Raw genomic sequence first — 27,401 nt, forward strand, 5'->3', positions numbered from 1 at the left:
CTTTGGGTCCTTTAAACCCTTTGCATTGACTTATTTGAGGTCTGTCTTCATCTCCACCAAGCCCTGTGAAAGGATGGACTGTGCTATCTTGTTCATCAGGTGTCCCCAGTGACCAGCACAGTGCCTAACACAGAATACTGTTTAATATATGTTTTTGGATAAAGAAATGTAATTGTATGTTATTTTATCTCATGATGGATAATGAATACCCATTAAACGAGGCAACATTGGGCAGCCCCAGTGGCACAGCGGTTTAGCACTGCCTGCAGCCCAAAGTGTGATCCTGGAGACCCGGAATCAAGTCCCACATCAGGCTCCCTGCATGGAGCCTGCTTCTCCCTCTGCCTGTGTCTCTGCATCTCTCTCTCTCTGTGTGTCTCTCACGAATAAATAAATAAAATCTTTTAAAAAAATGAGGCAACATTTTTCAATCTGGCATTAGTTTCAAATCGCATTTAACAATGCTTATGTTTTGCGTAGAGCATATGGCAAAAATTTTTTTAAATTTTTATTTATTATGATAGTCACACAGAGAGAGAGAGAGAGAGAGAAAGGCAGAGACATAAGCAGGCTCCATGCACCGGGAGCCCAATGTGGGATTCGAGCCCGGATCTCCAGGATCGCGCCATGGGCCAAAGGCAGGCACCAAACCGCTGCGCCACCCAGGGATCCCTATGGCAAAATTTTTAAACAACTTTCTTGAGGTTAATTTTTCATGCCATAAAATTCACTCATTTTAAGCATTGAATTAAAAGATTTCTAGTAAATTTCCGGAGTCAGGAGAGCATCACCACAATTTAACTTAGTAACATTTCCATCATCCCAAAGAGATACCTCATATGCATTTTGCGGTCAATTCTCATTCCCACTCCAACCCCAAGAAACCACTAACCTTCATTCTGTCTTTATAGATTTGGGGTGAAGCACTTTAATAGGCTGCATATTCATAATTAATGACACCATTGGTAATATTTCTTACCTGTGCCAAAAAAACCAGAAATCCACCCATGGTAGTGAAAGGAACTAATATCATGCTAGAAATCAAGACAGGCAAGTCGAAGTGCATCAGCACAATGTCAAATATGATGATGGAGGTCTACAAGGCAAGTTAAAATATATTGCAATTCAGACGTATGGATTCCAATGATATTTGAAAAAATATTTAAGATGTAAGTGTCCTCATTATATATATCAGAATTTTCCTACATACAGATTCACTACTTTCAGAAGGAGAAGGGAAGTGAGGGGTTTTTGTTAATGAGAATAAATGTGACATTCAGCTACCCAACAGAAAAATTTAAGATAAAAATCTGTAGATTAAGGTAAAGGCTAAAGTGACCAGGTAGGCTTCCTGACAGTGCATTACGTGCAATCTAAGACAATAGGATAAAGAAAGAAATTATGGTAACAATGTAAAAAACCTGTATAGGATGGAAAGCTATCCAAGTGATTATTTTTAGAGGTCCATACTGCTCCCCACCCAGACTAAAGCTTTCTAAATGGCATCCCTGCTCCATTTCTTCCCCATTTCAAACAGTTTTATTGAGACCGAGACCGTGTATTTTGATTACAATGGGCTTATTTTCTTTTAAAACACTGGTAAATGTGGGATGGGGATAAAGATAATTTTTCATTGTTCTGTTTTAAGGATCAGTTTCTCAGCCAACAAGTGTGTGTTGAGCTTGTATTGACCCTTTCCTGGATCTTATTGATGTATGATTTATAATAAAAACACTAAAAATTGTAACCACTAAATTCCCTGAATATTACACAAACACCAGGCATTAAGAATTTAGCATGCATCATTTACTTTGATCTTCACAACTCGAGAATGTAGTCATTCTTACTATCCCTTCCTTACACATGGGAAATCTAGGGTTCAGAGAAACAAATAACATCCTCAAGACCACACAGCTAGGGAATGATAAAGTTGGGATTCAGAACCCTATGTGTGTGTGATTCCTAAGTCTTTAGGTCCAAAGACTATCTTGTTCTTTGGGATTGTTACATAGGGGAATGTTGTGTGGCTACTAAGTGAATTTACAGTTTGGGGGGAATGTGTAAACCACATTTAAAAGACAATTGGGAATGAAACCAAATAATTTTTAATCAAGTGTTCAGTAAGTATAATAAGCATTTTAGATGGCAAATCCAAAAAATATTTTCTCATTTTACAACCACCACAATCTCTCTGCAAAGGTATCGCATGATTATCCACCTTTACATAGTTCCCTCCTCTTGGTTTCCATGACATCACACTCGTCTATTTTTTCTCCCATCTCCTTATTTTTGATAGCTATAAATCCACTGGTCCCCTTAGCTAACTCCTCTCATTCTACCTGGCCTCCATGTTTCTTCTTTTGTGAGTTGTTTTTTTCCTCCTTTCTTACCCCTGGAACAAGAGAGGATGGCAAACTGCATCAAAGGAAATATGCTATGGCTCAGTGTGCTAAGAAGATGTGCTACCATACGTCCACCATGGGCTGAAAAGTATGTCCTTATTAGACAAGGGCCTAAAATACCCATGAAGGACCACACCCCATGGGCTATGAGAGTCCACTGAACTCTAGAAACAAATTAACAGTTGAGTGTGGCTTCACTCAATGATGAGGGGACCTTGCCTATACTTTCCTTCCAAATATACCCAAGATCACAAAAGGACAACTGCACTGACCATCATCTGATACATTTTTATTTTTATATATATCTGTGAGTCTTAAGACTAGCATAGTTTAAGTTGATACTAACTGCATGATGAAAGATCAATTATCACATTACACATCCTCAACACACATTTTAAATGAAATTAACAGTTCTTTTTATCAGGCATAAAATTATTGCACACTGCTTCTTCATGAAGACGTACAATTATGATGTATAATTTAGGCTATTAACATCAAGATGTTGATCAACACAAACTTTAAATTACTATTGTCAGTCAACCATCCTGCTACTTCATATTTCTTGACATCAGGAATGACATAAGGTCTGAGACCTCATTTTTATTCTTGAGTTGTCACTGATTTTTATGGGACCTTGAACAAGTTACTCAATTTTTTCCTCTCTAAAAAATGAAGTGAATTACACCAGATGATGTTGAATTTTTCTTCAAATCTGACATTCCAATATTCCATAAGTATGTAGCTTTTCAATGGTACAAACATGTAATAGACAAGTACACCGAAATATATATATATATATATGAAAAAAGGGAAAATAATTAGAAATTATAAACATGTATTATACTGTAGCACTATAATTTTCTTTTTACATTTCAAACAAAGATATCTTTATTTTTCAAAATTTACTTTGCCTCTGGGATAGTGTCTCATCTTATTTTAATCCATAATAATTCAAAAATAGTTGATACCAAAGGTAAAGGACATCCAATCATAGATAGATATATTTCTATCTGAAAAAGTGTTTCAGAGTTAGATGTTCAATTCTCAGCTGTAGTTATTTATTTGCTAATTTGTTCATATCACAGTGAGAACATCTTAATCTTCACATTAGTCCACAAACCTCATAGAAGAGGTGTTTTACTAGTATGCCTTCCCTTAAGAAATAACAAAGTCAAACTTTTTTAGCTTCATACTTTTTCAGCTAAAAAATTATGCAAGAAGAATTAAGAAGACTATCTATTATAATGCAGACTCTATTTTGCCTTCTCCCATGTATTGAAGGAAATCTGCCCTCACAAGACTTTAGTCATTTACATTTTCCCTGCTCTGTAAGCCAAGCAATAAGAGCTATTGTTCTGGCAGATTCCAGCATACCATGTTCTGGAAAGAACTCATATTTTGTTGAACTGAAGCACTTTGAAATCCTAGAACTTGGCTGGGAAAATTCTGTCAACAGTTTTTCCAACCCAAACCATCACTACAGAGACTGCATCCATGAGAAAAGTTTCATCTCTGCTCTGTTGTTTTTTTCTTTTCTGCTTTGTTTCTTCATGAAAGCTGAAGGATAAGGGCTTGAGGTTCTACTGTTAATGTTGAGTGTCTCTTCACCTGAGAGACTGCCAAATCTATATACAAACCAGGATGAACAGTGAATATAAGGTAAACCAGGAGCTGATTGTTCACTTGACACGTAGCAAAAATACATTCATGTAGACGTGAATTTGTTCCAGTCTGGAATGGTTTCTGCTTAAGGAGAGCCAACCAAAGGAGTGGGAAATGACATAATGAAAAGGAGCCATGACTCCAGGTTGCTGATTACTTAGCACTGGCGAACAGTAAGCTTAGAGTGCCCATGAGGGTACTCACTAGGATATGTTAAGCCTCACTCAGGCTGGCAGTAACAGACCTGTCAACAACCATATTGGCCAATAACCCTGACATTGCTTGAATATCAACTCCAAAAAGACTTCATCCAGAGTTGAAACTACTAGAAAATATGAAGTGTGGGTACAAATACTTCATTTACCTTTGCTGGACATATACAAAAGTGCTGACTGCAAAGAAATCAACCATTAAGCCAGACTCTCTTTCACTGACATCTTTACCAGCATCTGAGTTTACACTAGGCAAAGGCAGTAAGATTGTTGACCAAACAAAAAAGTTTCCATGCAGAGTATGAATGGAAAGATGTGGGTGTACTAAATCCTCATGACTGCCTCAAGCCAGTCTTCTAAGTGAGGTATCTCTAATCCTCTTTTTTAACTTCCGCACTTGGACTAGGTTGTCTTGATGATGGTAAGATGGATGGTTATAGACACTACCTGCTGAATACAGAGATACAATCTATAAGAGTCGAGACAGAATACTGTCCATTGAGTAGGGATAAATCAACAGCTACCTGCTGACCAGAAAAATCTAATTTTTATAGAAATCAGTAGGTGATGTCAGATATATTTTCTTAGCAAATGGCCTTCCGCTGGGTTTCTCTCATGGTTTCAGGACTCCCACTCCAAGAGTTGAGAACTGTGTTTGCAGGATAGACATTCGACCACTAGTTGGGAATATCATCTAAAAGGCACCTGCAGTGTTCGGATGAGGCACTGTGAGTCTCTAGAGTCTTGGTGTGCATTTCCATCCAAGTTTTCAGCCATCTTGGGCTTTCAGGAATCTTTCATTCCTATTTACTAATAAATTCTCTGGCATATGTATAAAAACATCTTCAATATCTGAAATTATTTCTTTAAGACTGTAGACATGGATTATCCCGTCAAATGTTACAAAGCCAGTTTTTATTCTAGTGTTACCAGGAAGCCATGTATTTTTAAGAATCCATAAACTTAATAGCAGCATCTTGAACTACAAGTCTTCTGTAAGATTCTCCATAAACCCTAGTCAAAGGGTTGTCTATGAATGTTCCCCTTTCTATGGTGTAATTTTAAAGTATTAGTTTTTCCCATTTCTCAAGGCAAAAGTGACTATATGTAATGTTACACTGAAAGATTAAAAAAAAGAACTCTATCTCTTTGTTCATATGTTCATATATGTACTCACAATATAGATGCAAAATGACCAAAGGCCACTACTTTTTCTCGTCTTGCGAAAAATAAAGGATATCACATATGTTAGGAAGACAAGTGAAGCTGCATAACCGAGCATGAATATAACCTGAAAATAATACAGATTATATCAAGGTCAAACACTGATATATTAACAGAGGAAAAATTAAATTACAAATATTTTTAAATATATTATTGCAGGGGTACCCAAGTGGCTCAGTCGTTTAAGCGTCTGATTCTGGCTCAAGTCATGATCTCAGGGTCTTGGGATAGAGCCCCACATCAGGCTCCTGCTCAGTGGGGAGTCTGCTTCTCCCTCTCTTTCTGCCCCCACCCAACTTGTGCTCTCTTTCTCTCTCTCTCAAATAAATAAAATTCTTTTAAAAAATTTTTTGTACATGCACTTTGAACTTTTTTGTTTTAGTTTATGACAAAATAAAAATGAAAATGTCTTGCTTATTGAAAATATCAAATGTTATAATTTATCATAAATTTAAGATATTGTCAATATAATGTGTTACTTACCAAAGCAAACACAATTCCGCTTGTGATATAAATTTCCATTAAGCTTGCTACATACAAAAATAAAAGCATTGAAAAGAGAAAAAAAACAAAGAAGCTAATATCCACCACTGCCTGCCCAAACCAGTAGGCAGAAGGATAGAGGCCTGAGATCCATAGCTGGGACTTAGCTCTCTTCTGATGAGAAAACACAGGAAATAAATAGATTCAGTTGAAATCCAAATCCAAAGCAAATATATTCAGAGAGAATTTAAGACAGATATATTCAAATCATTTTAAATCATTTAATAATTCAATTATGAATATACTATTTAGTATCCGAAGTCTAAAGAGCCAATTCCATAATGGGGCCATTGTGAAAATGAGTATTGTTTTATTTTATAGGTTTGATTTCCAGCACCACTTTAACTCATGCATAATGACTAGAAAAGCAGACCTCATAATAATCAAGGCATAAACCTCCTTCAAAACCTATTATTCTGCAGCCCAAAGGACAATAAATTATTCATTATCCAAATATATTATAGGGGTTACTGTCTCAGAATAGTGAAAGATGACTTATCTAAATCTGATTTAACTGTTTTGCCCTTGAATAACAGACATGATCAAATACAAACATAACCAAAAAGTTTATTTGCCACAGTAGAAAGGGTATTTAAGTTTTAAATCTGGTCTTCAATGTAAATGTCAATGATTTTTTTTTCCTTTTCACTGGGAAATAATGTAGTTGAAAGTTGTATAATAGCACCGGTTAAAAGTTTAGATTACTTTGAGTTCCTGTAAAATTAACTGCATTTGTCCTGTAATTTTGAAGTAAAAAGTATTTTCTGTTATTAGAAGCAAAGTTCCTGACTTGATAGAAATAATGCTTAACTGTACTATCTAAATTAAACATATGTTTATAGGCTTTTCTCACAGGAAAACGTTTTGAACACATAGCATTTAAAGCACAATTACTGGAGTCTTTGAAGTTTCTCTTTTTCCCCCCTCCTCTTACTTTGTAATCGCTGATACTGCTCATGGAGAAGTAAGGAGAAATGCTGCACACAATCCAAAATAAGAATGTGAAACCTTCCGGCAGCCCAGTTGAGAAAATCTCATCATCCTGCAAATATAAAAGGTACTTTAAACCTGTGAATATTTTTAAAATGGAACAAATACTAATGTGGTGTATCACATTGATTGATTTGGGGATGTTGAGTCACTTTTTTGCCCAGGAATTAATCCCACTTGGTCGTGGGATTACCAAAAGAGAATAATCCTTTTAATGTACTGTTGGATCCTATTAGCTAGTATCTTGGTGAGAATTTTTGCATCCATGTTCATCAGGGATATTGGTCTGCAATTCTCCTTTTTGGTGGGTTCTTTATCTGGTTTTGAGATCAGGGTAATGTTGGCCTCATAGAATGAGTTTGTAAGTTTTCCTTCCATTTCTATGTTTTGAAACAGTTTCAGAAGAATAGGTATTAATTCTTCCTACAACACACACACATGAAAAAATGCTCAGCATCAGGATCCCTGCATGGCTCAGCAGTTTGGCACGTGCCTTTGGCCCAGGGCATGATCCTGGAGTCCCGGGATCCGGGATCGAGTCCCACATTGGGTTCCCTGCATGGAGCCTGCTTCTCCCTCTGCCTACGTCTCTGCCTCTCTCTCTCTCTCTCTCTCTCTCTCTCTCTCGAAAAATAAATATTAAAAAAATGCTCAACATCACTCAACATCAGGGAAATACAGTCAAAACCATAATGAGATACCACCTCACATGGGTCTGAATGGCTAAAATTAACAACTCAACAAACAAGAGATGTTGGCGAGATTGTGGAGAAAGGGGAACCCTCTTACACTGCTGGTGGGAATGCAAACTGGTGCAGCCACTCTGGAAAACTGTGTGGAGGTTCCTCAAAGAGTTAAAAATAGACCTGCCCTACGACCCAGCAATTGCACTGTTGGGGATTTACCTCAAATCTACAGATGCAGTGAAAAACCGAGACACCTGCACCCCAGTGTTTCTAGCAGCAATGTCCAAAATAGCCAGACTGTGGAAGGAGCCTCGGTGTCCATCAAAAGATGAATGGATAAAGAAGATGTGGTCTATGTATACAATGGAATATTCCTCAGCCATTAGAAACGACAAATACCCACTATTTGCTTCGACGTGGATGGAACTGGAGGGTATTATGCTGAGTGAAATAAGTCAATCGGAGAAGGACAAACAGTGTATGTTCTCATTCATTTGGGGAATATAAATAATAGTGAAAGGGAATAAAGGGGAAAGGAGAGAAAATGAGTGGGAAATATCAGAGAGGGAGACAGAACATGAGAGACTCCTAACTCTGGGAAACGAATAACGGGTAGTGGAAATGGAGGTGGGCGGGGGGATGGGGTGACTGGGTGATGGACACTGAGGGGGGCACTTGACAGGATGAGCACTGGGTGTTATGCTATATGTTGGCAAATCGAGCTCCAGAAAAAAAACATATACCAAAACAAAACAAAACAAAACAAAACAGAGCTCCCCTACAACCGAAGAATAGCACTACTAGGTGTTTATCCAAAGGATTCGAAGGGGCACATGTACCACAATGTTTATAGCAGCAATGTCCACAATAGCCAAAATATGGAAAGAGCCCAGAAGTCCATTGACAATGACTGGATAAAGAGGATGTGGTATATATACAATGGAATACTATTTGGTCATCAAAGAGAATGAAATTTTGCCATTTGCACAGATGTGGATGAAACTAAGGGTATTATGCTAAGTGAAATAAATCAGAGAAAGACAAATACCATATGATTTCACTCATATGTAGAATTTAAGAAACAAAACAGATGAACATAGGGGAAGGGAAGAAAAAATAAAATAACAAATAAAATAAGATGAAAACAGAGAGGGAGGCAAACCAAAAGAGGTTCTTAACTATAGAAAACTGCAGCTGCTGGTAGGGGGAGTCGGTGAAGGGATGGGGTAATTAGGTGATGGGCATTAAGGAGGGCATTTGATGAGCACTAGGTGTTATATGCAACTGATAAATCACTAAATTCTACCTCTGAAACTAACAAAAAATTAAAATTAAAAAAGGAAACAAACAGTAGTTCTCATAAATAATGTGTTTTTTGAACTATTGAAAAATCAAAATAAAAGTATATACCGTGGGGCAGCCGGGTGGCTCAATCAGTTAAGTGTCTGCCTTTGGCTCAGGTCATGATCTCAGGATCCTGGGATCAAGCCTCACATCAGGCTCCCTGCTTCTTCCTTTCCCTCAGACCCTCCTCTCTTCTCGTGCTCTCTCTCTGTCTCAAATAAATAAAATCATTTTTAAAGAAAGTCTAAGCCTTGGGACACCTGGGTGGCTCAGCAGTTGAGCACCTGCCTTTGGTCCAGGGCATGATCCTGGAGTCCCAGGATCGAGTCCCACATCGGGCTCCCTGTATGAAGCCTGCTTTTCCCTCTGCCTATGTCTTCGGTTCTGTCTCTCTGTGTCTCCCATAAATAAATAAATAAAATATTTTTAAAAAATAAGATAAAATAAAAAAGTGTACGCCTTAATCCAGCAACATCAATATATGAAGGTAGGAGGGGAAATTATTTCTGATCATTTAACATGGGGCTTTAACTCCTAGAAAAAAAAAGAGAAATCAAATAAACTCAGGACCCACTTCAGCGTGTATACTGAAAAGAACTGAAAGCAGGGTTTCAAAGAGATATCCTCCCATGCAGGTTCATAGCAGCACTATTCATAATAGCCGAGAGGTGGAAGCAACCCAGATGTCCACCAACAGATGAACAGATAAACAAAACATGGTATATACATATGGAGGAATATTATTCAGTGTTTAAAAGGAAGGAAATCCTGTCACATGTTACTATGTGGATAAATTTCAAAGATACTATTCTAAGGGAAATAAGCCAGTCACAAAAAAAAAAAACAAAAAACAAATACTATATGACTGTCCTTATATAAGTATCAAAAATAGTTAAATTAATAGAAACAGAAAGTAGAATGATAATTGCCAGGGCCTGGGGAAGGGGACAATGGGGCATTCTTATTAATGGGTATGAAGTTTTAGTTCTGCAAGATGAAAAAGTTTGAGAGATCTGTTTCACAGTAATGGGAATAAACTTAACACTACTCAACTGTATACTTAAGGGGATCTCTGGGTGGCTCAGTGGTTTAGCACCTGCCTTCTGCCTTGGGCATGATCCTGGAGTCCTGGGACCAAGTCCTGCATCAGGCTCCCTGCATGGAGCCTGCTTCTCCCTCTGCCTGCATCTCTGCTCCCCCCGCCCCCCCGTCTCTCATGAATAAATAAATAAATAAAATCCTTTTTAAAAAAACCTGTATACTTAAAATGGTTATGATGGTGAATTTTATATATTTTTGCCACAATACAAAAAATAATAATTTGGAAATTACCATCTGGAAGAAATAGATCATTCAGGCCTAAGTAGCATGCCTTTCGCTGCTCACCCGGTGATAGTTATGTGAAGATGTCAGCAGCCAGTCAAATGTGTTCTGAAGCAACAGAGCTAAAAAGAAAATTTGATGCCACCAAGACCATGGGCAAGGAGATGAACTTTGAACATCCCCAAATCAGTGTCTGCCTGAGGCTGGGTCTATGCTTAGGTACAGGATTGCTTCTTGGATATAATCACATTCAGCAGTGTAGTAGCCTGTCTCAAAATAATTCTTTAGTTCTCAAGCTTTACTGAAGGCTTTAGAGGTTACAATGATAAATTAGAATATTTCACCAGGTATGAGAATCCATTACCATTTTCATAAGAATGGATGAGAGAAGAAAGGTGTGTGCCACTGGGGATACATAAGAGAGGAACCGTAGGGCCTGGTCTGTTTTGGTTCTGAGTAAACAAGTAATGACATGAGAAAACTGAAGGACCAAGAGAAGATATCATCTGTGTCTTCCTACTGCCAGTTGGTTCTACTTTCTGGAGAGTTCCTTCAGACTCCTCTATCCTTACCCTGCCCCAGCTCTCAGGATCAGTGGTGGCTTCAACTCATAGGTGCGTGTGTTCATCACTGGCTGTTCATGTATAATCGGTCCATCCGCTCTTGCACATACCCCCAGCACCACAAATGCAGTGAAGCCAAAACCGAATTCAACCCCTTTGTCACAAAATGGGCTTCCCTTTTTGATGGCTCCATTTCTAATCCTATTTATCTCTCTTCCATCTCTTGGTTTGAAACAGTTTGAGTCAGCTTTAAGAGATCCCTCTTGAGTATCAAGGTCTAACCAGAAAGCCATTGCTACCTTCAGTACTTAGAAAGAAAATCCTCGTGCAAGGATCACATATGTGGAAATATCAGAGAAGCCAACAAGGATGAAGCAAGAAGACACTGTCACTTCTGGGCTGGAGGGGCAAAGGAAGGAAGCAATGTGCCTGGAGCCCAGGCTGCAGGATCCTCCCACTCTCCTGCCTCCTACTACTGCTTCCTGTTGTCTAAACCCAGGCTGCAGCCAGTTGACAAAAACCCTGAAGATGCAGCCTGCGTGCATCAGATACCCCTGCAATACACAACAAGTCTGAGTACGTGAAGGAATAAAACAGAAGGCATCAAAAAATAAATAATTTAAAAATAAAAAATAAATAAACAGAAAGCATAGAGTCCAAGAACTGGCATATTGTCCTTCAAATCAATCTACTACTCATTTAGTCAGTGAAGGGTCCACCAACAAATTATATCAGACTTAAAAGATTCTAAAGCTGTTTTGCAAGTGTTCCTGATTCCCAATTCAGTACACACACACACACACACACACACACACACACACCCTCACACACACTCTCTCCGATACACTTCTGCAATCAAGTCTATCTTCCCAGAAAATTCTCTAGACTATAACATAATATTGAAAAGTATTCCCATGAGCATTCTCTGATAATACCAAGGGGAAAAAACATATTTTGTTAGATATAATGTTTAAAATGTCAAAACAAAAAAGTTCTTTTAGGATTAACAATGAGTTGTAAATATTTAAAAGCTAAAAAGGGAAAGCATAGGTTGCTAGCCAAATTAATTGTTCAGAATGAGTAAACCCAATACTTACAAAAGGATATGGACTTCTCTCAATTTGAATATTTTGTGTACCATTAAGCATTCGAAGTAGCCCATTGCTAACAATATTCACGAGAACAGGAAAGCAATGCAGTCTCAAGGTGTTGCACAGAACTGAAAATCTGTAATCCTTTGAATAAAACAAGAACAAATAAAATGATGTTAATCCTAAAACATTCAAGAATAAAAAAATGTTTTATATTAAGATCTCAATAGTGCCATATTCTAGCTGTGGGACCATCCTCAAGATAATAGACCTTTTCCTCGTCTGTGAAATGGGATAATAAATTATTGGTATAGTCAGCAATATGGGTGTTTCTTAGTATTATTAATTTTAGATTATTTTGTCCTCATTTTGCTGATGAGGAAATCTCAAATAACTGAATATAAAAGTAGCCCTGTCAGTTTATAGTGAGCAAAGGAACCTGGATTTCCTGGATAGGAGATAAGCACAGGGTGCATAAAATATTCATGGTTACACTTCCAATGAGTCATCTTTATACTTTTTAAGACAATGGTTATATTCTTCGTGTGTATGAAAATGTTCATGCAATTATCAAGAAGCTCAAAAAGGTTTAAATATTCTAATAGTTCATGTAAATAAGTAACAAAGTGATGGCCAACCAATGCAGTTTCCCACAGTTGGCACAAAGAGATTACTTTTTTTTTTAATTGAAATATAGTTGACACGCAATGCTACATTAGTTTCAGGTGTACAGCAGAGTAAGATTGCACTTTTTAATGATATACTCAGTTCAGGTAGAACTGACATATCTTACAACACTTTTGTTTTTGTTTTTATTTTCCTTTTAGTAAGAAATAATGAGGTAGCTTCATTTGATATGGCTCCCTGCTTTTCATTGGGCTATAAGACTCAGAGTTTTATTTACAATTAGGACATTTTTCCAATAGTCTTGTACCAGGAAAAATCTTTACTGCTTGTACTCTTTTACCCAAATTGAAACGGGTTAACAGTAGGCTGAGAACACCTTTCTCTCATAGATTTCATGTGGCTTTTACAGCACTTTATGTATATTCTCAATATAGTTGACCCTTGAACAACATGGTTTTGAACTACACCATTCACTTACATGTGAATTTTTTCCGATATAGCACCATTCTATAAATGTATTTTCTCTTCCTTATAATTTTTTTTAAAGATTTTATTTATTCATTCATGAGAGACACAGAGAGAGAGAGGCAGAGACACAGTCAGAGGGAGAAGCAGGCTCCATGCAGGGAGCCAGATGTGGGAATTGATCCTGGCACTCCAGGATCACACCCTGGGCCAAAGGCAGGCACCAAACCGCTGAGCCACCCACGGATCCCTCTTCCTTATGATTTTAATAACATTGTCTTTTTTCTAGCTTACCTTATTGAGAAAATATGTCATATAATACATAGAATGCACAAAATATGTGTTAATTGACTGTTTATGTTATTGGTAAGGCTTCCAGTCAACAGTAGGAGCTTAGGTTAGTTTTTAGGGAGTTAAGAGTTTATATGCAGATTTTCAACATGCAGGGGTTTGGCTCCCCTAACACCCATGTTGTTTAAGAGTCATCTGTATATAAAAACATCTTTTGAGTAGTTAGCCATTGAGTAAAATTCCTTCAATTCATGGTTGGTAATTATAAAATCTAATATTTTATTGAATCTGAATAATACAATTATACTTAGCTACTTTCCACAATAAAAATCATCTAATTCCAAAGTAAAGGTTGAAAATGTTTTACAAAAGCTTTTTAAACTTCACAGGTTATTCAGTAATGACCCCACATGTTTTTAAGTCAAGTTGCTGTATACTAGTTGGGTTGGGTTAACTGTCATTTGAAACAGTTAAAAATGTAGCACTTTGTTGTTTTTTTCACGAAAGCAAAAACAAGGGGCGAACATACCTTTTGTTTACCAGAAACTATGATAGCTCCATTGTATGACAGGTCTGCAGTGCCATTTCTGTTTGCAAAGTCATCTACTTCCAAAAGTATATTTTGATGCTTCACTGACTGTATAAAATCTTCAATATTTGAGTCTAGCATGAAATCAATAACAGAAAGCCATAGAAAGCAACAATATATATGTCAATTTTTTAAAAATAAACAACATACACAATTTAAAGTTAGTATTATGGAATATTATGTGAAGGCATGTCTCTTTGGGCATCACAATAATAATACTAGCTCAGACTACTATCTTCTATTTATCAAATCCTAGCTGTGATGAGTTAGCTTTATAATTCTGTTTAGGGCAAGTTAACATGCGACCATTAAAACAAGATAATTCTATTTTATGATTCTTGGTTAAAAAAATACATTTGAACTCAATAATTTGTAGAAATGCAATGATTATATGAGGAGTACTTTAGATGAGCCAGCCTAAAATGGCCAATAATAACACTTCTCTCTCTCTCTTATTCTTTGAAATAACTAAAAAGTAAATTCATGTATGTGTATTTAACATATACATAGGAGGGACTGGGTGGCGCAGTCAGCTAAGCATCTGACTCTTGGTTTCAACTCAGGTCATTATCTCAGGGTTGTGAGATTGAGCCCCACATTGGCTCTGCACTCAGCATGGAATCTTCTTGAGATTCTCTCCCTCTCCCTCTGCCTCTGCCCCCCCCTGCTCATGTGTGCTGGCTTGCTCTATCTAAAATAAATAAATAAATATTTAAGAAAAAAAATGTGGATTTTATATACATATCTATTACCTAAATATATTTAGGCAAATATATATATATATATATATATATATATATATATATATATATATATATACATACATATATATATATAGTTTTTTTCTCTTTAGAGAGAAAGAAATGAAAAAAGTTCCATTATCTGACCAAAGTTTTTGATATGCCTTTAAAGAAGAAAGTATATGAGATTGTTTGACAGAGAAATAATAGCTAAGAAAAACCCACAGCCTGGAGCACACAGGAGTAGACAACTACAAAGGACAAAACCAATGTCCAGGATATGGAAACTCAGAGTGGAAAAATTCAAGGGAGCCAGAGCCATGCTCATTAACTGGTTAACCATGCCTGAAATAAAGTAACCACAGTCCTCTCCTCTTGGTCCACATGGAGCAGGCAGTAGCTGAAGTTGTCCCCAGTATATAAATCCCCAGAATTACTTTTTAAGATACTATTTGGGAGAAAACAAGATCTAAAGTAGCTCCAAACAACTAAAAGGACAGAATGGAATGGGAAAAAGAGAGAGAGAGGAAAAAAAGGACTCTCATTTTTTGCTCATTTAGACTTTGAAATGGAGTTCATACTGGGGACACTCAGAAGGGGTTCAGGATCATAAAAATTGGGCCAAGCTCCAGATGGATTCGGATTCCCATGAGGTAGGAAAGGAATGTAAACAGAAAATGTAAGTTTTCCATGCACCCTGGGCCACCACCTGTTCCACTACATCTCCACAGTCACCTAAGGTAGGAAACCTTAATAGCTATCCACATTCCCTCAGGCAAAGAGAAATTCCCTGATTTAAAATGAACATCATACCAAGAATCATTATATTTTGAGAAAATAAGAACAAGTTGGCAGAGAAACCCCAAACTTAAATCACAAAATACCTCACAGCTGAGTACAAGGAAGAAAAATAAATAAGTTAAGTCAAGTATATTGTTCTTAGAGTAACTAGAGAGGAAAACATATACATAAGACAATAATAGGCTGAAAAATAAAAATGAATAGGCTGGCAATAACAGGCTGAACATTTCTAGCTCTTAGAAATAAAATATATAATTAGCAGGACTTTCCATTTTAAGGTACCAGAATGAATAAAACTTTCTAAAACCCAAATTGAAAAGAAGAATGAGAAACCGAAGTGAAAAGACCGCCTTTATTTAAAGAGGAGAATCTATAATCTTGAGTCACAAATGTATATGAATTTTGGAATGGGCTGGGGTACTTGTCAAGAGAGGCCTCCTATGCTGAATTTATATAATCTTAGGAAGAAACAAAAGATTTTTCAAAGTTAAATAAGCAGTTAGATATAACCAATTACCCATAATTTAGGATAATAAGAACATGAGTGCCAAACTGTCTTAAGGAACCCAGAGGGGCATAGGGTACAAAAATGCACTATTTACATATCAATCAGTGTGTATAATATTTATGCAACAGGTTAGGCTGCTATAACAAAGAGATCTCAAATAAGGCGGTTCAGTCAGTTTGGAAGTTCATTTCTGTCTCACATAATAGTTTAGGGTGTTCAGGTAGATGGGCAGTTCTGCTTTAACCAGGGTATAGAGTGACTCACATTCCTTTTGTCTTGTCCCACCATCTCTATCATCTCCAAACTCAGGCCAAATATGCACTGCTCCTCAGCTATTCTCTATAAACGAAGTCTAAATACAAATTTTCTTCTCCTATGATTTGCTTTTTCTTGCTCTACATAAAAATAACTTCTTTCTGGATTAAAATGTTGTTTTTCTCTTCACCTGTGTTATTGATGATCAATAGGCTGGTACGAAGGTCTTTGGGAGGTTGTCCAGGAGAGAGGAAGTACACTTCGGGTTTAAATTTCCAGTCAATCTTTTGAATTAATAGAACATTAATTATCTTTTCCGCAATCAAAGGGAACATGGCAACTCCAAATACCAACAGTCTACCAATAAAGAAAAAAATAACCACATGAATCTGTAGCAATTTTATTTATTGTCAGACATTTCACAAATATTTGTTGGGTACCAACTCTATGCCAGCCATAATTATAGATGATAAAATTTTGAAAGTCAGGCCTTAGCACTCCACATAGTACTAAAAGGCATTGCTATATAAAGAGCAGGCTATCAAACCATGAAAACTAAACAAACCTGTGTATAAGGCTCATCAAATGTTACCATACAGGCATTCCCACTGTCAGTAAAATGAAATGTTGTATTTACCCATTGTCTGGCAGGAATATTGGGTATTATGTTCTAGTTTTAAATTCTCTTCTGGTTTCACCCTCTCTCGAAACTCACTAAGAAAACCACAGTACTCTGGTACTCACAGGGTCAAAAGCTCTTCCCTTCCACGTTTTAACTTTAAGAAACGGAGTCGTGCTATTGCGCAGATCTGCATTTTCCAGAGGCCCATGTCACTCACAGCCTTCTGCGTTTCAGGAATAGAAGAGCAAGCTGGCTCTATTTCATGTAGGCTTTCTGTGTCTCTTACCATCTCTGCTTGTTCAAAATCTACACACACACACACACACACACACACACACACACACACACATATTATTAATGCCATCCTCGGGCATCACAGTTTTCTCTTTTTAGTAACATTAAAATTATTTTACTATGGTTACAAAGCAAGCCAATGAGGAAACAAACTATATTTATAATGTCCACTTTCAATAAACTCAATGACAAAATATAACTAAATTCATACCCCCAAAAAGAATTCAGTAAAGGGTGACTTCATTATGCCTAACCTTTGAAAAGGCATAGAAGGTCTCATGTGTAGCAATATTCTGAGGGATTTCAAGAAATATTCTCCCTAGGAATAGCCAATCATTGATGCCTAAATGTTGGCTATTAGGCTGTCAATAATTTCAGAATATAGGCGAACGATTACCAGCTCTGAAACCACTACACCTGTACCTGATTCCCAAATACATGACTTATACGTGGCATGATTTGGGACCAATCCTTTAATGGCTCTTAGTCTAGTTTTCTCCTATGTAAAATGGTGCCAATGCCTTTTGTTGGAGAGGTTATTGTAGAAAGGTAATGTACTATATCCACATATTGTTCAAAGTTTCTGGCATAGAAGCTCTGTAAATGACTCTTACTACTATCCACTAAAATACACAGGAGATGACCCTAGCCTTTTCCGCATTAAGACCTTCAGTGAAATTTTGTACATGAACAAACTAAGCTATTTTTATAATAAATGACCTTGATTTAAGAGCCTTTCACATCCTTAGAATACCCAAGAAGCAGTGAGCATCTGGGGATAGGAGAAAACTGCTGAAATAGGAAGGAAATAGTTTCCAAAGAGAAGTCTCTTCTATTCCAAGGAGGGATCTGTGTTCAGTCCTAGTAATGATGGTAGAAAACAATACTTCCCAAACAGCAAAGTCAAATTTAGAATTATTCACATCCGTTAGTGTAAACCATGCCTAAGGTATTATAAAATACTAAATTTAAACCATGATTATTTGGAAATTGATTTTCTGTTACTTATACAATGAATTTACCTTGTTCGATGGTTGATTTGCCTTCCAGTTTCATGAAGACGTCATTCAGAGTTGACACGGAAATGTCATAACTCATCACACCCTGGCCAGAACACTTATCAAGATCACTGAAAAGCTCTAAGGCAACAGACCAGAATAGATACATTTTACATACCACAGTGATACCAAAACCCAGTAAATTAACACCCATTTAAAAGATAATTCAGAATATTGTTCAGAAAATATACGTCTTTGGAATATCACAGTAAGCAAAAGCAAAATTTTATTAGGATGTTCTTCCTCTCTGAAATGAATACGTCAGCACTTTCCATCTACCCGCAAACCATCTGTATTCTATTTAATATTCTCAGCTCATGAACTTCCAGAATACTTCTTTGAGGAAATATGAACAATCAGGAAAACATCATCAGGCAGCCTGGGTGGCTCAGGGGTTTAGCGCCAGCCTTCTGCCTAGGATATGATCTTGGAGACCCGGGATCGAGTCCCACGTTGGGCTCCCTGCATGGAGCCTGCTTCTCCCTCTGCCTGTGTCTCTGCCTCTCTCTCTGCCTCTCTCTGTGTGTCTCTCATGGATAAATACATAAAATCTTTAAGAAAAAAAAGAACATCATCTTCTCACCTTCCAATAAACATTTATTATTACCTTCCATATTTCCTATAGGACATACATATGCTATTGGACTTGCAGTGGTCTAGGGTCTGCATAAAGGGGCAGCCATGGACTGAAACACCAACACCAGGGACTCTGATGTGACATGTTCTCATGGTGGTATCAACATATAACTCACTATTCTCCTTCCCCAACCAACAAGAAGGTAGGCTAGTTGTATCCCATTGGACAGAATAATACAGTATAGCCTATGGACTTGAGAATACCACTTCACAGCTCCAACAATGATACAGAGAGCTGCCTCATTTGGGGTGAGGCAAATCTGAATTCCTGAGTATTTGCTTAATAAGATTGTCTCATCCATATAAGCCTCTTTAAATCAGGCCAGTAGAGAGTTAAACCTTTAATAAACTGAATGTTTAAAAAGGAAGTTTTTTTAAATGAAAAGAAAAACCTGAGATACATTTCCTCATTTGTAAGACAGAGAAGACTATAGCACATATTTCATAGAACAATTGTAGGACCAAATGGGTTGGTATATATTAAACTATTGGGAACAGTAACTGACTCATAGTAAACATTGTACAAAGCGTTAGCAATTATTAGAATTATTTATCAAACAAATCCTAGGTTGGTACTGCTACTTTCCAGCAGCCTGGGAACCCAAGGTGAATACTTTTATATAATAAATAAACTATGGATGTTTATTTCTAAATAGTAAATATATACACGATTATATTGAAATATAAAAGGGAACCTATAGTACACACCTTGATGCCCCCCCATCTTGTCCGTACTCACCTATGCACAGTAAATCTGCTTATTAACACCTGCCTGAAGGCGTTTTTTTCTGGGCTCTGAAGTATGCTAAGGTCATACTGAGTAAAGCCATATGGATTGGAAAACTAATGCTCCCAAAAGCATCTTTTAAGCAGTGAAGGGTAGAAAGTGGCAAATATACACCCTAGCTTTCTCACCCCTCTCATGACCAAACTCTGAGCCCCTTGCTCACTTATGCATTTATTTATTCCAGTGATATTACATCTCAATTTCGTATTGCAACCATCTGCTCAATAATGCAATCTTCCCTAGCTTCCTTCACCTCTCACTCTCGTGTCCCCATTCCCTACTGGTGTTTCTAAGCATCAGTTGCCAAATGAGTTGCACTAAAGTCTTCATTTCAAGTTCTGCTTTTTGGAGAACCCAACCTAAGACAAAATCCAAATCCATTAAATAATGAAAACTGTAATAACTAGGTGAACACTTGTCCCCAAATTTCATTCTATCGTAATCATGTTTAAGTTACCTGGAAATTTATTTGTCCTTTCCATGGGCAAAATATATACAAGTTTTTCTTTGTTTTCTGTTTTTAATTTAGCATCAGGGATGTGATGATTAACAAAGGATGTTATTTTTTCTGGATCACATACTTCATTTCTGTACAAACTGATATTTAAAAAAAAAGATCATTGATTTGTATTTTCTCTACTGCTATAACAAAAGGAGAGCTTTTACTGAATAGCTAGCCTTTGAGTACTACTTTACTTGGCTTTAGAGAACAAACAAAATGAGTAAATAGAAAAAACAGAATAATAATAATGCCATCAGTTTAAAAAAAATCTTGTGATCTATATAGAGATGTATAAATTCAGAACAACTACAAATATACAAACAAATGTGTGTTGTAACTGAAACCATACTTCAAGTAGGAAGATCAACCGAGCAAGGCAAGACACTAGGCAGAAGAAATTTTTTAGGGAAAATAATTTCACCAGATTGTGTAGATACCAGGAATTAGTGACTAATAAGGAAGTTTGGTCTAAATGCATGTTTTGATTGGCCATAGGATTTTTGGTTTGGGTTTTTAAAAATTCTTTTTACCTGGACACCCTTGTTAGATACAGTGCTCTTAACTCTCTCTCACTTTTGATACTAGCTTCTGAAATCATTTGATTTTGTGCCCAATGAAAGAATGAAAATATGTTACAGGATTGTATGGATCAGCTGAGGGAAATGGAGGATGGGTAGAAGAGAGAAGTTTGGGATGTACAGAGCAGCTACCTGAAAGTGGTCCATGAAGTAGCCCTGCTGGGATCTGTGAGACTGGGCTTATACCTTTGAAATTCTGCTTGTCATTAGCATTAATAAAGATACAAAGAGGCAGGAAAAACATTTGGGAAACAGTAGTTAATAGTTTGGTGGAAATGGAGCATAAGGCCAACTGTCTCCCATAATTATCTGCCTTTTTGATATACCAGTTTTGAAAACATATATATGCATATCTCCAATCTATCCCCAAAGTCTTTACCTTAAGTAATATCCAAGACCCCATTTTCTCTTCAAAAAGACAGAAGACCCTGCACACTTCAGTCTCCCATTGGACATGATCACTTTCCTATCTGATTAAAAAGAAGCAAGAGAGAAAGGATGATGGGTGTCATTTCTTCCCTCTCTCAAAAATTTGGGGGAAGGGACAAAGCTCAGACTTCCAAAGGCGAAGTGGTCTACGGGAAATAAATGTATCTAATGTACATTTAAAAAGTTGAAATACACATCAAAATTGATGAATTTAAAGTGAGCTTATGAATTCCAGTCTATTTCTGTGCCCTCCAATAATTCTTTAAAAACAACAACAACAACAACAGACATTACATTGGCACATTTTCCACTCTGGATGCTAAAGAATAAGTGAATATTTTTCAACCAGATATATAATGATTTCAATGTTTAAATTAATTGAAAGCTTACAAAATTACAATTTTGTTATTAGTGGTCACAATCTAGCAAACTTACAGTCAGTGAAGAATTCTATAGGGTTGTTAGACTTTGCCATTCCTGGGACTGCTATGGAATGGAACACACACCAAAGTCATGGGAGCTCAGTGCTCGCCCCAGAAATAAACATTCCCCAAATTCTTCATTACAAAACTGAGATAAAACCAACAATTACCAGCCAGGATGTCAGCCTCATCCATGAGATTGGTACTCAAGAGGATTACGTGGCCTGCTTTGCGTTCCTTGAGGAAGTTCCATACTCGATGCCTTGAAAAGGGATCCAAGCCGGCAGTTGGTTCATCTAATAGCAAAATCTGCAGAGGATGATAATATATAAAATAAAATATATCTCTCTCACATTAACTCTTTCCACATGATTGCATGGATAAGAATAAAAACCAAATGATAAGAACTATCCAATCATTTATGTCCAGTATGCTTATATTAATAGTTTGACAGCAGATTCTCTCCTGATGCGTTACAATGAAATCTCTGCTACTTTTAGTGGTAAAAGAAGAGCTTGACTTTTTACTAATATTCAATCTGCATTCCACCACATGCAGAATCTCACTTACTTGAGGATCTCCTAAAATGGCAATCCCAAAGGTCAGCTTTCTTTTCTGTCCTTCAGTTAAATGTGTAGCAAGATTATCCTGAATGTTTTGTATATTCAATTCTAATAAAATTCTTTGTACCTAAGCAAGAAAAAACACAAAGCTTAAAATCCAAGACAATCCATACTATATAATTCTCACTGTCCATTATAGCAGAAGATCCGAGATCTTTTTTATAGGACCTACTGCCCAAATTTTATTTAGCACAGGGCAGGTAAATTGCTGAGGTGAATTCTGTGGTCATGATTTAAGCCAGCAAATTTAACTCGTTAATCTAAGCATGCCCATTTACCTCTTGTTCCACTTCGTGCGGCTGAATTCCTTTTATTTTAGCAAACAGCCTGAGGTTTTCCTTCACGGTGAGCATGTCAAATTGAACATTGAATTGAGGACAAACACCAGTTATCTTTCTGATTTCCTCCAAGTCTTGCATTTCAGAGAGATTTTTATTATAGATAGTAACTGATCCTAAATATAGAAGTTAAAAAATAATTTTGGCAAGATAATACACTTTGTTAATGCTTAGAGATCTTATCAGGAAAATGCTGGCATATTTTCATATCTAAAATAATGAGTTCACAATTTAGTAGCAACTATGAATTAGTCTTAACATAAATATATGTTCAGAGTGGTATATATTTTCCCTGGAATATCACATAGCAATAGAATAAGGCTAATAATTTTCATAAAAATTTGGGAAATATAAAATATATTCAAAATCATACGGTGTGGTAAATGATGTTAGAGAAACATGATTTTCTCTTAAGCAGTCAGATTTAACCTTAAAATAAGGCAGCATATGACCTCTAGACATCTTGTCTTTGAGATATTTCTTTTTGCTCACCTTCTGTTGGAGCAGATGACCCATTAAGGATGTTCAGCAATGAAGATTTGCCAGCTCCACTATGACCCAGAATTGCTGTGATTTGACCTTCATAAATGTCCAAAGTCAAGTCTGTTTTTAGAATAAAATATTAACATTATAAATAAGAAAGAAAGAGCTGATTCTAAAAGTAGAACAAAAAATTTATTATAGTTGTATATTTTCAAGCATTTAAGTAGTTTAAAACATATAATATCCAAAATTTTCCTGGCTGCTAACATAACATGCTTACTGTAGAATATTTGTGAAATAAATACAAGCACATAAGAAAATAAAATTAACTATATTTTCAGATTTAAGCATTATAATACACTTAATTCCAGTGTATGTGCATGTGCATATAAGAACATGTAAATATACACATACGCAGATTTTGATCCTAAGCTATTCTTTTCTAGCTTACAATTTCAAATGTTAAATGATATGCATTTTTCATGGCATTAATTACCTTTTAAAATATATTCACCAAAAATTTATATTTTTCTCCTGTTATAAATTTTTTCTTTTTTTTTTAAATTTTCTTTTCTTTTATTACAAACCTTTTGTATTTATAGGTCAGTAGAAAAAAATCATTAAGAATTCTTTATTATTTTCTTTGTTTGTTTTCTTTACCACCAAGTGAAAACCAAACTGTTATGAAAAGTCGTTGGATGAAATTCTTAAGAATTTTATAATATGTTGTATCTAAGAGATCAGGTTCCTTCAATTAAATTATGTGACCTACTTTCAAACATTGAAATTAATTAACAACTGGGATGAATTCCAGTTCATCCATTTTCTATCTGGGTGATCTTGGATAAACTATACACTATGAGGTTCACTTTACTCAGCTATTAAATGTACTGGTAATAATAAGTACATGTAAAGAGAAAATTCCTCCTATTTTAATCCAATCCATGAAAATCCTCACTTATAATTTGACTAAAAGATCCTAAAAATAATTGGAAAATTAAACTCAAATAAATAAGAAAAATGAAAGAATATCAAGAAATTAGTTTTGACTACATGGTATTAAAATATATTGGAGAACTCTAATAATCAAAATAATATGAACTCTGAGAAGCAGACAAGGGTTGCAGAAGGGGAGGTGGGTGGGGGGATGGGGTAGCTGGGTGACAGGCACTGAGGAGGGCACTTGATGGGATGAGCACTGGGTGTTTTACTATATGTTAGCAAATTGAATTTAAATAAAAAATAACAATCAAAATAATATGTTAGTAATAAGGTAACCAGTAGAGTAAATATAATTAAGATAATATTACTACTCCAGGATACACTAACTGATGGAATACCAAAGAAGATGGAGCCAAGTAAACATAAGAAATAAAGATTAATGAAACAACCTTCTAAATTTATCAAAAAGATGAATTAATTAATAAACAATAGTGGTACAACTAAACAAATACATCAACAACTTTTATTTTCTTAAGTTTGTTTATTATTTAAAGATTTTGTTTATTTATGTGAGAGAGCGATAGAGAAAGAACAAGCAGTGGGGGAGGAAGAAACAGGCTCCCCACTGAGCAGGGAGCCGGATGTGGGGCTCCATCTCAGGACCCTGGGATTGTGACCTGAGCCAAAAGCAGATGCTTAACCAACTGAGCCACATCCAGGTACTCCATCAACAAATTTTACATTTACTATTTTTTTGTTGTTGTTGTTGTTTTTTTTTATTTTTATTTTTTTATTTATTTTTATTTTTTTTTTTTTTTACATTTACTATTTTTAAATGTGAAAAAAAATGGTGCTTTCTAGGGTAAGAGAAAACTGGTAATATCTATCTTGGAATTGATCCATATTAACCAGAAAAAATAAATAAATATAAGCCTCAGTTTCTTCATCTGCAAAGTGGGAGAGATATCATGTATCTCACAGGATTAAATGAAAAAAAAAAAGTATGTAAATCACTTATCATAGTTGCCAGCACACACTAAGTACTCAAGAAACTTCAACTGTTTGTTGCTATTATTACTGTTGTTTTTAATTATTGCTTATTCCCACAGCGTATAAATTCTTATAAGCTTGGAGGGAAATAACTTGAAATATGGATAAGAAACTTAAAAATACAGTCCCTTTGAACAATCTGCTTTTAGAAATTTATATTCGGGATCCCTGGGTGGCTCAGCGGTTTAGCGCCTGCCTTTGGCTCAGGGCGCGATCCTGGAGACCCGAGATCAAATCCCACGTCGGGCTCCCGGTGCATGGAGCCTGCTTCTCCCTCTGCCTGTGTCTCTGCCTCTCTCTCTCTCTCTCTGTAACTATCATAAAAAAAAAAAAAAAAATTAAAAAAAAAAAAGGAGTTCATGGTTATTGATGAGTACAAAAGGAGCACATGGTTACTGATGATTACAAAAGTAGTTCATAATGTGCTCTGCAAGTTGAAATGACAAATTTTAAAAATACTGCAGTATATCCTTGGCTAAAATTAAAGAAAGAAACCACAAATCTAGATGGCCTTGGATGGGACCAACCTGGGGTGAGAATAAATTTGCTGGCACGGGTACAGGAAATTCTCAAAGTGAGAAATGACCTCAGAGCAATAAATAAGATGAGTTAAGGCACACGATCTGCGAGAAAGTAAATGTGATACACACACACACATCGGACTGAGAACTCTCAACCTTAGGGAAGGTCTATGGGTCTTCTTTCATGACTTTTAAGGGTTCCATCTCTTGTGAAAATCAATTACATTCTTCCTAAAAATCATTATGAATAAAAGCAAGCTGTCTCTATGAAATGTTGCCATTAACTTGGATGCTTACTTAAATGTTTATTATAGAAAACTGTATTTGTTAGAATTTAGCATCAGATACATTGGTTCCTTCAAAATTATAACTGTGTTTGCTCTGCGGATAGTGACTTGTGAAATTTAATTCATGGTCAGCGGTGTTACTCATCTTGTTTTAGTCAATCTCACCAGTACGTAGAAACTATGTACATTCCCTGTTCCTTAAAAAATTATCAATTTTAAGTCTAGATGTTCCTTCCTCATAGCGCAAATAAAATACATTGTTTTTAGCAAACTTATCTTTAAAATCAAAGTGAAGGGGCGCCTGGATGGCTCAGTCAGTTAGGCGTCTACCTTCAGCTCTGGTCATGACCCTGGGGTGCTGGTATTGAATCCTGCATCAGCCTCCCCATTCCGCGGGGGGTCTACTTGTCCCTCTGCCCCTCACTGTAGCTCGTGGTCTCTCTCGCTCACACTCTTTCAAATAAATAAATAAAATCTTAAAAGTAAAATAACATAAATTAAAACAAAGTGAAACCACACTTTTCATTACATGACCCCATTCTTGTAAATTAATAGATCCGTGAAACACCTGGAAGGACTTTATAGCCAGCTCCTAATCATGATTAATCTCCAAGTGGTAGAGTTAGATTGTTTGTATTGTTTTCTTTTTTATGTTTTGTTTGTCTGTATTTACACAGGTTTCACATTAAAATTTCCCCATTTTTTGTAAAAAGAAGTCGATGAAACAATGAAATGTTCGCCTTTACCTTTCAATGCTTTCATTTTCCCAGTCTTTCCCGTATATTCTTTCTTAACATTTCTGATTCTGAAATGACAGAAGTTGTGTTTACTCAACCAATACAGAAGTGAAAGTAGTAGGGATCAGGGACAACCATGATTGAAACAGATGCATCAACCTCTTTATGTGAAATAAGGGATGGTGTAATCAGTGTACTAGAAAGACAAAGACTTCTTTTTGATTAATCATTTCCCCTGAAAGAGAAAGTACAAGAGCCTTTTTGGAAGGTTACAATTAAATGATTAGTGTTTTGCTTAGAAAAGCAGAACAGTTTGGAATTGTTCTCACATTCTTCCTCTCGTCTTAGACTACTTGGCGTTTTCTATTCTATACAAGATCAACTCATTTATCTGCACTGTTTAAGTATCACCTCCCATCCTCTCCCATCCCCTCCAGACTTGCTCATTAATCATACCCTCTGTCGCCTGTGCTTTCTATAGTTTCCACTCTGATAGCTTCTCTTTGGCCTGTAAATCTTTTTTGGATACAATCAGAGTGTAAACTTGCCACACCCGCCTTCTCACTTCCTCCTCAATCACTCTGGTTTCTGAACCCATCACTGTAGTGAACCTCTTCATCCTGAAATCACTAGCGGCCTCCTAATCACCAAATGCAACAAAGACTTTTCTATCCTTACTTATGGGATTATGGGTCACCACTGGTGATGCTTTTTTTGTTGAAAGTGTCCATATTCAAGGTAACATTCAACGTACTGGTTTTCCTTCTATTTTTCTA

At 36.3% G+C, this 27,401-nt stretch overlaps 1 protein-coding gene across 4 annotated transcripts in view; it reads right to left on the reverse strand.

The window, feature by feature from the left end:
- The window catches only part of ABCA6 (ATP binding cassette subfamily A member 6), a 61,273-nt gene that overhangs the window by 14,481 nt on the left and 19,391 nt on the right, over positions 1 to 27,401 (reverse strand). For all 4 annotated transcript variants that reach the window (XR_005983070.1, XM_041724837.1, XM_041724836.1 and 1 more), the window contains 16 exons: positions 26,635 to 26,693; positions 23,098 to 23,208; positions 22,546 to 22,721; positions 22,215 to 22,334; positions 21,815 to 21,953; positions 21,173 to 21,263; positions 20,171 to 20,310; positions 18,255 to 18,371; positions 17,061 to 17,244; positions 16,507 to 16,673; positions 13,953 to 14,086; positions 12,047 to 12,184; positions 6,978 to 7,085; positions 5,984 to 6,157; positions 5,454 to 5,567; positions 980 to 1,096 (listed from right to left, as the gene is read on the reverse strand). Coding sequence is in view for 3 of the 4 variants with exons in the window: in XM_041724837.1 (XP_041580771.1) it covers positions 980 to 1,096; positions 5,454 to 5,567; positions 5,984 to 6,157; positions 6,978 to 7,085; positions 12,047 to 12,184; positions 13,953 to 14,086; positions 16,507 to 16,673; positions 17,061 to 17,244; positions 18,255 to 18,371; positions 20,171 to 20,310; positions 21,173 to 21,263; positions 21,815 to 21,953; positions 22,215 to 22,334; positions 22,546 to 22,721; positions 23,098 to 23,208; positions 26,635 to 26,693 (2,089 nt within the window). In the remaining variant the exon portion in view is untranslated. The remainder of the gene's footprint in view (positions 1 to 979; positions 1,097 to 5,453; positions 5,568 to 5,983; positions 6,158 to 6,977; positions 7,086 to 12,046; positions 12,185 to 13,952; positions 14,087 to 16,506; positions 16,674 to 17,060; positions 17,245 to 18,254; positions 18,372 to 20,170; positions 20,311 to 21,172; positions 21,264 to 21,814; positions 21,954 to 22,214; positions 22,335 to 22,545; positions 22,722 to 23,097; positions 23,209 to 26,634; positions 26,694 to 27,401) is intronic.

This window comes from Vulpes lagopus, chromosome 12 (genome assembly GCF_018345385.1).
Source record: "Vulpes lagopus strain Blue_001 chromosome 12, ASM1834538v1, whole genome shotgun sequence".
NCBI lineage: Eukaryota > Metazoa > Chordata > Mammalia > Carnivora > Canidae > Vulpes > Vulpes lagopus.